This window comes from Podarcis erhardii, assembly GCF_964252035.2.
Source record: "Podarcis erhardii genome assembly, chromosome: Z".
Classification (NCBI taxonomy): domain Eukaryota; kingdom Metazoa; phylum Chordata; class Lepidosauria; order Squamata; family Lacertidae; genus Podarcis; species Podarcis erhardii.
In genome coordinates this window covers 20,532,988-20,545,070 of record NC_138504.1, presented here as the reverse complement: position 1 = coordinate 20,545,070, position 12,083 = coordinate 20,532,988, and the positions used below count along the sequence as shown (strand labels likewise).

Sequence of the window (12,083 nt, the reverse complement as noted above, 5' to 3'; positions counted from 1 at the left end):
GGTTTGTAGGGGATGCTAAATTTTGGGTTGGATGTCACAGGAAACTATGAATTAAAAGATTAAAAAGATGGCTCACAAGGGGAGGAGAGAGAGTATGGACACATGACTTATCCAAAGTCCAACAAATCATTACTTCTGAACTTGACCCCATGTGGAGGGGGACACATGTGCTTACTCTGTTGTCACAGTTGAAGTCGGTTTATGATCTGACCCATTGTCTTTCAGCCTACTCCTCCCTCCCTAGAAAGAAAGATGAAATATTATTTTATATTGCTGAGCATAAATAATCTAGTAATTAAGCAAAACACACACACAAGCAACCTTAATAATCACTAGCAAGCAATCACCATTCAATTAAAGAATAATTACATGGCTATTTGTACCCTGCAAAACAAGGCATTACTAAAATCAGTAACAATCAATATTTTCACTGCAACAGGATGTGGTAGTGATGGACCTTTCAACCTATGCTGATTAAATTGCCATCAGATTGTTTCCTAGTTAAATCCCCACATGTTTATTTGTCTTGATTAATATGTAAATTTACATCTGATTCTAGTAACTTTAAAAGTAGAGCCTTGGCCTCCATCAGGAAGGCTATGTTTTCAGCCATTTGCATACAAACTGCTTCTAAAAGTTTGTCTTTAAGTTTGCAAAAACAGCAGTTTTAGACTATCACATGACAGTCTATTCTCGTATCATTTTGGCCACATTGGACTTTCCGTGAAGTTCACTTTCCCCTCCTGTAAGGTATATGTCTACATGGCTCAATTTCACACTAAACCATGGTTTGTGCAGCCATATTTTTAGAACCTAAAACCATACTATTGGCTTCCAAATGTACTGGCAAGACACAGTTTTGACGTGCTTGTGAAGTTTCTATTTCTTTTTTATTTGTGCTGCTCAGCAAGCCATAATATAGAGCTGCTTACTCACTTCAGTCTTCTCTGGGGTTCATGTGGTTTCTGCAGAGGTGGAGCTACTATGGTTTGTCAATTCACCCACTGCACCAAACCATGGTTTGCACTCCTTCAAAGCATGGTTTCCCATTTTGTTTCACTGGTCAACTGTAAGTCATGTTTCAGATCAATCTCTTCCTTAGCCATGGCTTGCACTGATGGTTGAAGTGAGCTCCTGTAAATCCAGAGGGGTAGGACCTGTTACTGCCACCTTTTCTCCCCCACTCATAGTGCTTAACTGTTTGCTCCCTCTCACACAGAAGTGGATGGTAGAACATAGATGTCATATACAGCAGTGTGCGTAGGGTACCGTAATGGGGTAAAACCTGCCTTCCTCAAGAGATGCTGGAGTTATGCGGGAAGGGGGCTATTGCTCTTACAGGGTCCTCATAGTTAAGACTGCTGCAAGGAGAAGACCAGTGGAAAACCTGTGCCCCCCCCAGAAGTGGTTGAACTCTAAGTCCCATCAGACCTAGAGACAGGATCAGTAGTCATTGATGATGGGAGCTGTGGCCCAATACAATCTGGCTCAAGTTTCTTTCTGCCGCTCTGTTTGTTCCATTGTGGTGATACCCAGCTTATCACTTCCTCATGATCCAATACTTAAGGTGCTTAGTTAGTGTGCATTGATGGCTTTGTGTAAAATTGCACACTTAGTAAGTATGATGTTGCAGTGATGTGAAAAACAAGTTATCTTGTCATTCAGTTGCTGCTGCACAAGAGCAGGTCTCCAAAGCCTGAGGACTGTTGTACAATAAAATGTATTGATCTATATACAGCAAAGTTTTTTATTGTGTTTTGCTGCATTGTATTGCATAGGACTCCCCAGAGTATATTTTAAAAATGCACTGACTATGGGACTTAAAAAATTAATCTAGATAAAAAGGACAAGGTTTATAGGCCTAAAGTAGTAAACTCAAGAATGATTTTAGGATGTGATATGTGTGTGTACCTGAGATCTAGACAGATGTATAATAAAACAAATATTATGCACACTCTTTGTGGAAGTATGAATACAGTAATGGCACCTCTGTGCAATAGTACCAGAGATTTCTGACATTTAACCACTTGAGTGTGTCTCCTTTTGATAAAGAGCTTTGCTACTGCAAGCTTGATGGAGTGAAATTTAACTTTCGTTTCTTTGCGAACAAGGGAAATCATTTTTGAGAGAAATGGTTCTTGCTATGAACCTCTCATTCATTGTTGCTGGTTGGCTGTATAACACAAAGTTTGTCAAAAGCTTCTTTACTCATCTGGATGGAATGGATTTCTCTCTAGGAAATAAGAGGAGGGGGAATGTCCAATTCGTGTTCTGTTTAGTGAGTACTAAAGGCTCCAGGTGCTTTTGTACATGAATATTTCACTCACTGAGAAGTTGCAATGTGGGATTTGTGGTTTTATATATGATTTAACAATTAGGCTACAATCCTATTCACACTTATCTGGGATTTAGTTCCATTGAGTTCAGTGAAGCTTCTGGGTGTACATGCATAATCTCTTAATAATTCTGCCAGATGCATATTTGGTTCACAGTTGATCTGAGGAAAGCTTGCGTTCCAAGTATCTGCCTGTTTGGGTGGCAGGTCTAATTGGAAATCTAGCTTGATGACCTAAGTCTACTTTTTTAGTATCACTTGCCCTGCATATCACAATTACTGGCCAGGTTACAGTCCTTGTGTCCCATTTATTTCTGCCTCTGGAACACAACCAGTGTTCTCTGTCTGGCAGCACAAGGACCGTTGGAGTAGTGGGTGGAAGAATTTAAAGGCTGCACAACAAAGGAATCCAGTGCAACAGCTGTGCTAGCAGAAGCTTTTTGTGCAAGAGACTATTCTTGCTATGCAATCCATCGTGCAACTACCTTTGGTAATGGACTTGCATTTCCCCTTATGCAACAAGTATACTGCTAAGTGACTTCAACTTAGTGCTTCATTGGATACAGCCCCTTCCCTTGTTGTTACATGCTTGGGTTGAAGAACTTTTCTCATCCTGAGAGCCATATTCCCTCATAGGGAACCATTTAGGGGAAGTGCACCAGAGGTAGTCCAGAGGTAGAGGCAAAAGTGGGGAAATTGATGGCACGTGCTAAAGTCAGAGCTTTCTACATACACACATAGGTCCCTTCCTCTAGGCATCATCATAATCTTCATAGTTCAAGGGCATACAGCTAGGCAACAGCAGATGAGGGTGCAAAGCAAGGCTGGTGAGGGGATGTGACATGGTGAGAAGGATGGTGCCCTGGGGCGGGTGTGTGACCCAGGGAGAGTCCCAAAAGCCAGATACATAGGGCTGGAGGTCCTGAGGTTCTCCACTTCTGTTATACACAATATATTATATTTGTTTAATTTTAAACCTTGAACTTCAGTTGAGAAGTCCCATTGCTTGTATAACAGGAATGCTTGAAGTGGGTTGCTCTGTTAGGGGTGGGGATTCCTGGAGTGTATTCAGATCTGCTCCGTCCTTCTCCCCTATTTTAAAGACAATATAGGGGCTGGTGCAGCATAACCATGTGGTCTCATTCATGGACAAGAAGCACCTAACCTTTTGTTTCTGTGAGTAAGAGATAGAGAGAGGCGCCACTTTCCTTCTTTTACATTGTATATTAATATTCCTAGCCACAATTTATAAATGGCTTAATCCAGGGTTGAAAAATGTGAGAATTTTGATAAGTTAGATTGGAGTTGTTACCTGAGCCCATTGGACAACATTCAGAAGCACCAATCAGTTGATGAAGGAGGGAAACCTAAAAAGATAAACTGCTGTGGTCACTCTTGGAATATAGCTATGCTATACTGTAGTACAATATGCTTAAAAATGTTTCAGGAGCCCCATGAAAGCAGCACAGGTTTCATTCAGCTAGGATACTGAGCTTGGACATGAGTCATCTAACCTGGTGAGTCTTATTGAGACCTGGTTAGATGAGAAGAGTGAACCAGGCATGATCCACCTGGGTACCTGGGCACAAGCATAGGTGATGGTTGCGGGGAGAGAGTTGGCTTCATACATAGAATTCTACCTTCTCCACCAGGAAACCAGTTCATCTGGGAGCCTGGAGCTGCTCTTCAACACAATGTGTCGGCTCAAGCCTTGAGTTTTCTGGGGGATACCCCGCTTGTGGCCCTGCCAGTCTGTTCTGCAATGACAGGACCTTATCTGTCATAGCACCCTATTTGTAGAACTCGCTTTCCTTGAAGAAGTGACTATTCCCATTCGTGTGTCATCTGAAGTCACACCTTTTCCTTCTTGCCTCTGTGACAACGATTAATATTTTACTGATTGTGGTATTTAACTTGTTCTGTTGTACTGAATGTTTTGATAATTGAAATATTTTTGCTTGTGAGGTTTGTTTGGTTTGTTTGTTTTTGTTTTTAGTTTATTAATGGATTGTGATCATTGTGTTTTGTTTGAATGTGTTGTAAACCAACCCCTGGAATATTTTGGGATAAAGCTAGCAATTAAATCAATAACGGCTGGGTTGCAATTAAATTAAAAGTTGGCTAGCAATTAAATTAATAATGACATAGATCAGAATCTAGAATGCCATCCAGTCACACCCTGAAGCAAGGGTGCATGACTAAGAAAATCCCTTTTCTCACCCAAAGGTATTGAAGAACCATGGTTATCATGTTTAATCATGAGAGCTGGTGCAATGTGGTGACGAGATTTGTTTGCTTTGATCCTCATTGCCTGGGGAACATTGGGCTGAGAGGTAGCAACTATCTCAAGGTCACACACTGTAAATTTTGTGGCTAAATGGGGGTCTGAATCCTGCTCTCACCTGTCAAATCCTCATTCGGCTTAGCAGGGCAGTTGCTGCATCTCAGCCCATCCTTCCTCACAGGGTTCTTATGAGGGTGAATCAGAGGAGCCACATACTGCCCTAAACCTTTTGAAAAAAGAGTGAAATCAAAATTTTGTAGATAGATGAGATTAGAACACTGGGTCATCTAGTAAAGTTGAATATTTGCTCTCTGAAATGGAATGCCACATTCCTAACCCCTATCCCCCATGCAGACCATCCAAGTGTCCCCATTTTCCAGGGACAGTCCCAGATTTACAGAAGTTGTCCCAGTTTCTGATTTGATCCTGGAATGTCCTGCTTTCCCTTAGGATGTCCGTATTTTCTCTGGGAAAATGTTGGACGGTATGGTAGGATGTCCCCATTTTCATCGGATAAATGTTTGCTGGGTATAGAGTTATCCGACCCCATCTGAAGGCAGCCCTGTAAAGGGAAGTTAAAAAAAAAAGTTTAATGTTTTATATATGTTGGAAGCTGTCCAGAGTGACTGGGGCAACTCAGTCAGATAGTAAAATTATTATTATGGAATAGAATTTCCCTGTTTTCATTGGAGAAATGTTGGAGGGTATGTCAAAGTTCAGAAAAGCAGATCAGCCCCAACACTTGCTTAAGGGCCACTGGCAGAATCGGGTACCGAAAGAGTTAAGGCTGTAGGAGCTGGTTTTGAATACAGCCAAGGCCTCTATGCTATTCAGGACCTTAAAAAATCAATGCAGAGTGCATTACTATGCAAATCCTTTTGACAAAAGAGCTCTGAAAAGTTCATTTTCACTTTTGTTTCAACAGTTCACGACCAGGAAGACCCCCCAAGCGCTCTCTGGGGGTTGCAATACAAGAGAACACGCGCCTACTGCCCCACGGAGTACCAGGCCTCTTATCACCAGGACTTATCTCCCCAACAGGTAATAAAATCCATTGGATGATCGGCTCTGTCTCTCCCTACTGCACAGCAGTTGAAATAAACTAATATTGATCTAACTGCCTTGTCCTTCAGGGCTTTTCAAGCTTTACCAGAGGTTACGCTATTGGATTTTTTGAGCATTCATGAAAAACCCCGTGTGGTGTTGCTGTGCTGACTAAAACCTAATGGATTTGCGATTTAGTTCTTCATTAATTGTAATTTCCTTAAAGGGAAAGTGCCATTAGATACTTGGCTATATGATATGGGCGGAGGCAGGGGTAGGATGCTGATCCTCATACGGCCTCATAGGCTGCATGAATACCTTCTCTTAAATGTAGTGAAATTATTCTTTCTCCTGCTCTGTCGAAACACATGGAAACCAACCGTCCACTGCTGGATTACCAAATAGGCAGAGTAGGCATCGGGCTTTTAAATAATATTGGTTTGGTCTTGAAATAAAATTACTATCAAGCTTTCTTAGTTCAAAGGCTATCCCACTTGAGCGTGTACACGAGAAACCTCCAGAAACTAAGCTTTCTGTGAGTTGGTGTGTTGCAAGTTCTTGCCAGCTCCGGATTCTAATAGAATATTTGTGAGTACTAGGAGATAATTTGCAAGGGGGGGAGGGGAGAAAGATTTTGACTGCCACAGGGTTAATCCGGTGCTGCAACCATGATCAAAGAGGACCTTCATGCATGGTGATAGCTGTGGGTAACACCAGTAATGTTTCCTGTGGCAGACCATGCAAGATGTAGAGATCATACACGTGTACATAATGCCTTTGAAAATCTGGGTAGGCAGTGCTAGGAGAGCTATCACAGAGGTGGGTAACAGGATCCGGCCATGGGCTAAGTTTGACCCATTTTCGACAATGACAGGCGACCCGTTTTTGCAGTCCTGGTTTGAAATCAAACTATGAAGGCAAGCACATTGCCTGGAAAGCCCCGACAAACGGCTGATCATTTGATTGGGTCTTGCAGTGTGTTGTGCATGCAGTGCTTCACAAGGCCTGACAGTCAGCTGATTATCGGTGCTTGTAGGGCAGGATACACAGGGCACTGTAAGATCCAGTGATCAGCTGACATCAGGTAGGGGACAGGCCAACAGGGCTTAGCCAAAATGCCCTTCCATTAAAGGTAAAGGGTAAAGGGACCCCTGACCCTTAGGTCCAGTCGTGACCGACTCTGGGGTTGCGGCGCTCATCTCGCTTTATTGGCTGACGGAGCTGGCGTACAGCTTTCGGGCCATGTGGCCAGCATGAGTAAGCCGCCTCTGGCGAACCAGAGCAGCGCATGGAAACACCATTTACCTTCCCGCCAGAGCGGTACCTATTTATCTACTTGCACTTTGACGTGCTTTTGAACTGCTAGGTTGGCAGGAGCAGGGACTGAGCAACGGGAGCTCACCCCGTCGCGGGGATTTGAACCGCTGACCTTCTGATCAGCAAGTCCTAGGCTCTGTGGTTTAACCCACAGCACCACCTGCGTCCCTTGCACTTTCATTAGCTGGCCGCTAATTAATTAGGTCCTTGGTCTCGGGGTTCCCCACCACTGGGTATCATGTACAAGAGGGCAAAGACTTCTTCTCTGTTGCCACAGAGGGCATGCCTGTATCTACAGGATGCTAGATTTCATTTGAATATTATGAGATACCTCAGCCCCCATTATGTACTTTGTGTTTAAAACAGCATCATACCAGTTCAAGCAGTTGTGACTTCTCACAAAAAATCCTAAGAACTGTTGTTTGCTACGGGTGCTGAGAGTTGTCAGGAGCCCCCTATTCCCCTCAGAGAGCTACAATTCCCAGAGGGATTGGTTCTTTTTTAACCACTCTGAAAGCTGTAGCTCCGTGAGAGAAACATCAGTGTAGCTCAGGGATTTCCCACAGTTGTAATGTACGGTGCTGTTCGAAGGCAAAGCAAAGGACCTAATACCACAATGTATACCAGTGCCATTATTGTGACTCAGATAAAATGTTGTGAAATGTTGTGAGCCTGCTTTTGGGCACCCCAAAAGTCTTCTTCAGACTTCGAGTTTTGTACAAATGCATATCCATCTCAACTTTTACTGGAAGTTACCGTTTGGTCAAACTCTCCCTAAGTAGTTTAGATTGATGTTTGAAGATCTCAGGTTTTTGTCTGCAGGGAGTTGTGGTAGGTTTGTGTACCATTCCAACATACAACAACCCTGCCCCCCCCCCAGATGTAGTATGAAGTTGTATAGTCCAGGATCTTGTGATGATTGGTATGTTTGGACTTAAGTAAAGCTTGAAAGAGAAATGGGATACCAACATTTTTCCCTGCTTAGAGATCCCACCCCTACTGAGTGATCTGGCTAGCGCCTGTAGACCGAATGTTGAACTATTGGAAGAATTGGACTGACTCAGTTTGACCATTCTCCTTATAAGCTGGGAACATTGGCAGATGTGAAAGAAATGCAAAATCACTTCCAATATGCGTTTATTAAAAGGGCAGAAATCGGGACTGGTTGACAAAGATAATTCACAACTGCCATGTAATGACTGCTTTAAATTACCCCATGGCTGGCTGCTAATTAAAGGTGCGCACGCACACACACACACACACACACACACACAGCGCAATGGGAAACACTAGCGTTAATGCTGATGTTTATTGCAACAAATGCATGAAACATGGGCATCATATGCATGCTCACCTTTAAACATCTAAGTGTATGCATCAGGGAGGCAGGATTTGGTCAGTATCCCCAAACATATGCTATGTGCCCCAAAGTGGAGACAATTAAAAGCAGCAGCTTCATGTGGCATGCGAGACATACCATTTTAGCCATCTATATGATACAAAATGTGAAGCAAACTGTACTCCTCTAAAACGACTGTTTCACCCACTGTCTGAGGAGACTTGTTCTCGGTGACAAAAATTCTGCTGTGAATTACTTTGATGTTTGTGGCTAATAAATTAATATGATTAAGTTAATGAGCAGCACAAATGTTGCCAAACTCCACAAAGTCCATCTTTTGATTCCTGCTCTCTACATTTGCAGTCCTGCCTTTCCCCCTGTGGTGAGAGGATCGTTGCTTCCTACGCACTGTCACTGTGATAAATGGCAGATCCCACAGTACCCTGTGTTCCATCTGGTGTGCCCTCAAACTAATCCAAAATGAGAAGTATTTTATACAGATCGCACGCTCATGAGTGATGCCTTGCAGGGATCATAGGAAGATCTGATTATTTTTAGTTTTAAACTTTCCTCTGATAACAAAGTTGTTCAAGAATAGTATCTAGGTCTGCAAGCTGTAATAGTTAAATTGATCAACTGAAGCTAAATTGGAGTGGGCAAATTTTTGATCTGTGGGGCTGCGAGTTAAGGGAATTCACAAGGTATGTTGATTGTGCTGCAGCACCTGAAAATACTCCCTTTCTCCCAAGTTTTTAAATATCTCTTTTCTCTCAAGACTTCTTTCTCTCTCTCTCACCCTCTCCTTTTCCACCTTCCTTAAACATTTTGTTCCTTTCTTTAAATATCAAGCCTGTGGATTTGTTCTTTTTAACATATTTATTGCAAAACTCCTAATCCTTGAGGTGATTGTTGCTGCTGTTTTTACTTTTAATGTAATTACTGAATAGCTTGTCATAGTGGTTGCTGCTGCTGCTGCTATTACTTAAGACCCCATGTCATCCATGATGTTACCTGCATGGTGGTAGGTAGCGGGGAGGCTGATTGCATAAGCTGAAACTGATCCCACAACACATCACAAACTATGGTACTGCATGCTTTGTTTGGAACTACAACTGCAGAGTCAAGGTCACCCGAAATCAAGCAGCTTTATCCTCAAAGTATATAGCCACTTGGACACAGCTTCGTAGGCTGCTTCCCTACAGTGGGAGGCAGTAACCTCCAGCCCATCTAAAATAACTCTGCTGGCTGACTACTAGAGGTTGCAATGCAAGCTGTGAAATGATCATTCTTTGCAGCCTGCATTGCCTCATGGTAGGTATGATTATGCACGCTAACCAGTGTTTGGATGGCTTCTGAGCAAGACATGTACAAGTTGTGCTAGAGTCTCTGTCCAGCATTTTTCAGAGCCTGAAGCTCCCCAGAATACAGTGTTGGAGTGAATGCTTTGGAATCATGTCAACTGCTTAGCAAAATCAGGGCTTTGACAGATCATCAGCTTTCTCTGCAGTAAGATACCCCAGAGTCAGAGAAATACCTAAAGGACAAAGAAAAACAGTAATGTTCCCCATAGCTTCTGTGTCCCAGAGCAACCACTGCCTCAAAGACTTGGTTGACACTTGGCATTAGATTTATGGGGACTGATGCACTTACGACAGGGTGATATTAAAATTCATTTTGAAAGCATGGCAATTGTAATAGTAGTGTTCCATATTATGGAAGAAGATGTGGAAGTTATAGTTTGCTCATTTGTTTATTTATTGTATTTCCAAGGCAGTAGCACTCCGGCTAGTTTGTGGTCTGTTATTGCATTGGGATGTGGGCTCAAAGATTGCCTTGGTATCTAGACTAGAAGCTAAAAGAGAGTCATGTTTTATCATAAAAAATGTTAAGTGGTAATGGCAGCTCTTAGAATAACTTGACTGATAGTGATACCCCCTTTAGTCCATACAGTTGAGAGGAACAAAGTAGGCGTTTATTTGCTTTTGACATAAGAAAAGCAAGCCATCATGCTTTTTAAGATGTACAGAATCCCAAATTAGATAAATATTTGCTTTACAGCATAGCATTTAATGTTATGTTTGCCATAATTTGCTGCTATTTTGACAGGCCACAAATAAGAAGTTAGTCTAACACTCCATAAAAATGCAATAAATTAGATACTACTTCCCCGGGAAATAATTATTCCACGTATTTATGAATTGTGCGGGGATCTGCAGTTTGTATCAGAGCTATTCATTTTCTCAGTCAGACTTAAGTAACCAAAAGATGGAGGTGGTGGGGTTTTTTTTGAATTGGTGGTGGGTTTTGCATCATCCAGATTTTTGTGCATACAGTGGTACCTCTAGTTACGAACTTAATTCATTCTGGAGGTCTGTTCTTAACCTGAAACTGTTCTTAACTAGAGGCGTGCTTTCGCTAATGGGGCCTCTTGCTGCAGCTGTGCTGCTGGCACACGATTTCCATTCTCATCCTGGGGCAAAGTTCTCAACTCGAGGTAACTCTTCTAGGTTAGCGGAGTTTGTAACCTGAGGCATTTGTAACTCGAGGTACCACTGGTATTAGAAATGACTCTGAAATCTTGTTCATGGGATAGGATTTTAGAGACCCCAGAGCAAGAATTGGAGGCCATTTTCAGTCCAAGGGCCACATTCTCTTCTAGCTAACCTTCTGGGGGCCACATGCCTGTGGTAGGCGGAGCCAGAGGAAAAAGTGGAGAGAGCAAATAACAGAGCAATTAACCTTTCTATAGTAGGCTAGTTTCTAGAGGTACTCACATACCCTTCTCTATCCTTCATCCAGGCAAGCAAGAAGGATTATCAGAATTCATGAACGCATACCAGCTAGGCAAAAACATTCAAGGGGAGGTGCAAAGGAGGACATTGGGAGATGTGCTCTGGGAGATGGGGTGTGACTGGTAAGGGGTGTTTGGCATGGAGAGGGTCCTGAGAGCCAGATAGAGAGACCTAAGATCTCCCATACCTGGCAGGACTCCTAATCTACTTGTAGGCTCTCTTAGTTTTCTACATTTCCATGTTATAGCCACTTTTGCCTTCCTTGAACACACCTCCTCATATGTAGTGGAGGTTGGCCCATTAGAGGAAATGGGGCACTGTCCCAACAACATCAGCCTACCTCAACCAGTCCCCTCCTGCCTGCCTTCTTATTTGCAACCAGTCCATTGGCTGACTGGCTGTCAGCGTCCTCCTCCTTAGTCTCTGTGCCTTGCAAGACACAAGGGCAGCACTGGGCACAAAAATAAGATGCAGGTTGTGATATGTGCCTATTAATATCAGTCGCATAAATAAAAGCTGTTATCAAAATATTATATTGCAAACAGGGTTTTAAAAATTATAATGAATTAACAATTATGAAAATACAGCTTGGAGAAACAGACTAGGAAAGAGAGAACAACCTCTTCTGAAAGAACTAGACGATAACCTTTCTGGAATTCTTTAGCATGTTGAAAGAGTATTTTTGCACTGACTTATTAAATTAGGCAAGGTCACCTTTTCATTTTATTAACAGATTAGGTTTGCCAGATCGTGGACTTTGATTCTGAAAAAAACATGGCTCAATTGTTCAGGAACCTATGTCAAATAGAAAATGGACTGAAACAATGTTGAATCAATTTGAGGTGGCTTAAACCTTCGGTGTTGTTGTTTTTACCAGAGGATGATTTGTTAAAGCATGGATACAGTGCTTTAATGTGTGGTTATGTAATTCAAGGCTTGATTAGGTGGGCTTTTCAGATAATGATGGAAAAC

General features: G+C 42.4%; 1 protein-coding gene across 10 annotated transcripts in view; it reads left to right on the top strand.

Moving 5' to 3' along the window:
• Positions 1-12,083, top strand: part of DACH2 (dachshund family transcription factor 2) — a 325,632-nt gene that overhangs the window by 170,554 nt on the left and 142,995 nt on the right. For all 10 annotated transcript variants that reach the window (XM_081848011.1, XM_081848004.1, XM_081848005.1 and 7 more), the window contains exon 2: positions 5,545-5,660. In XM_081848011.1, coding sequence (XP_081704137.1) covers positions 5,545-5,660 — 116 coding nt within the window. The remainder of the gene's footprint in view (positions 1-5,544; positions 5,661-12,083) is intronic.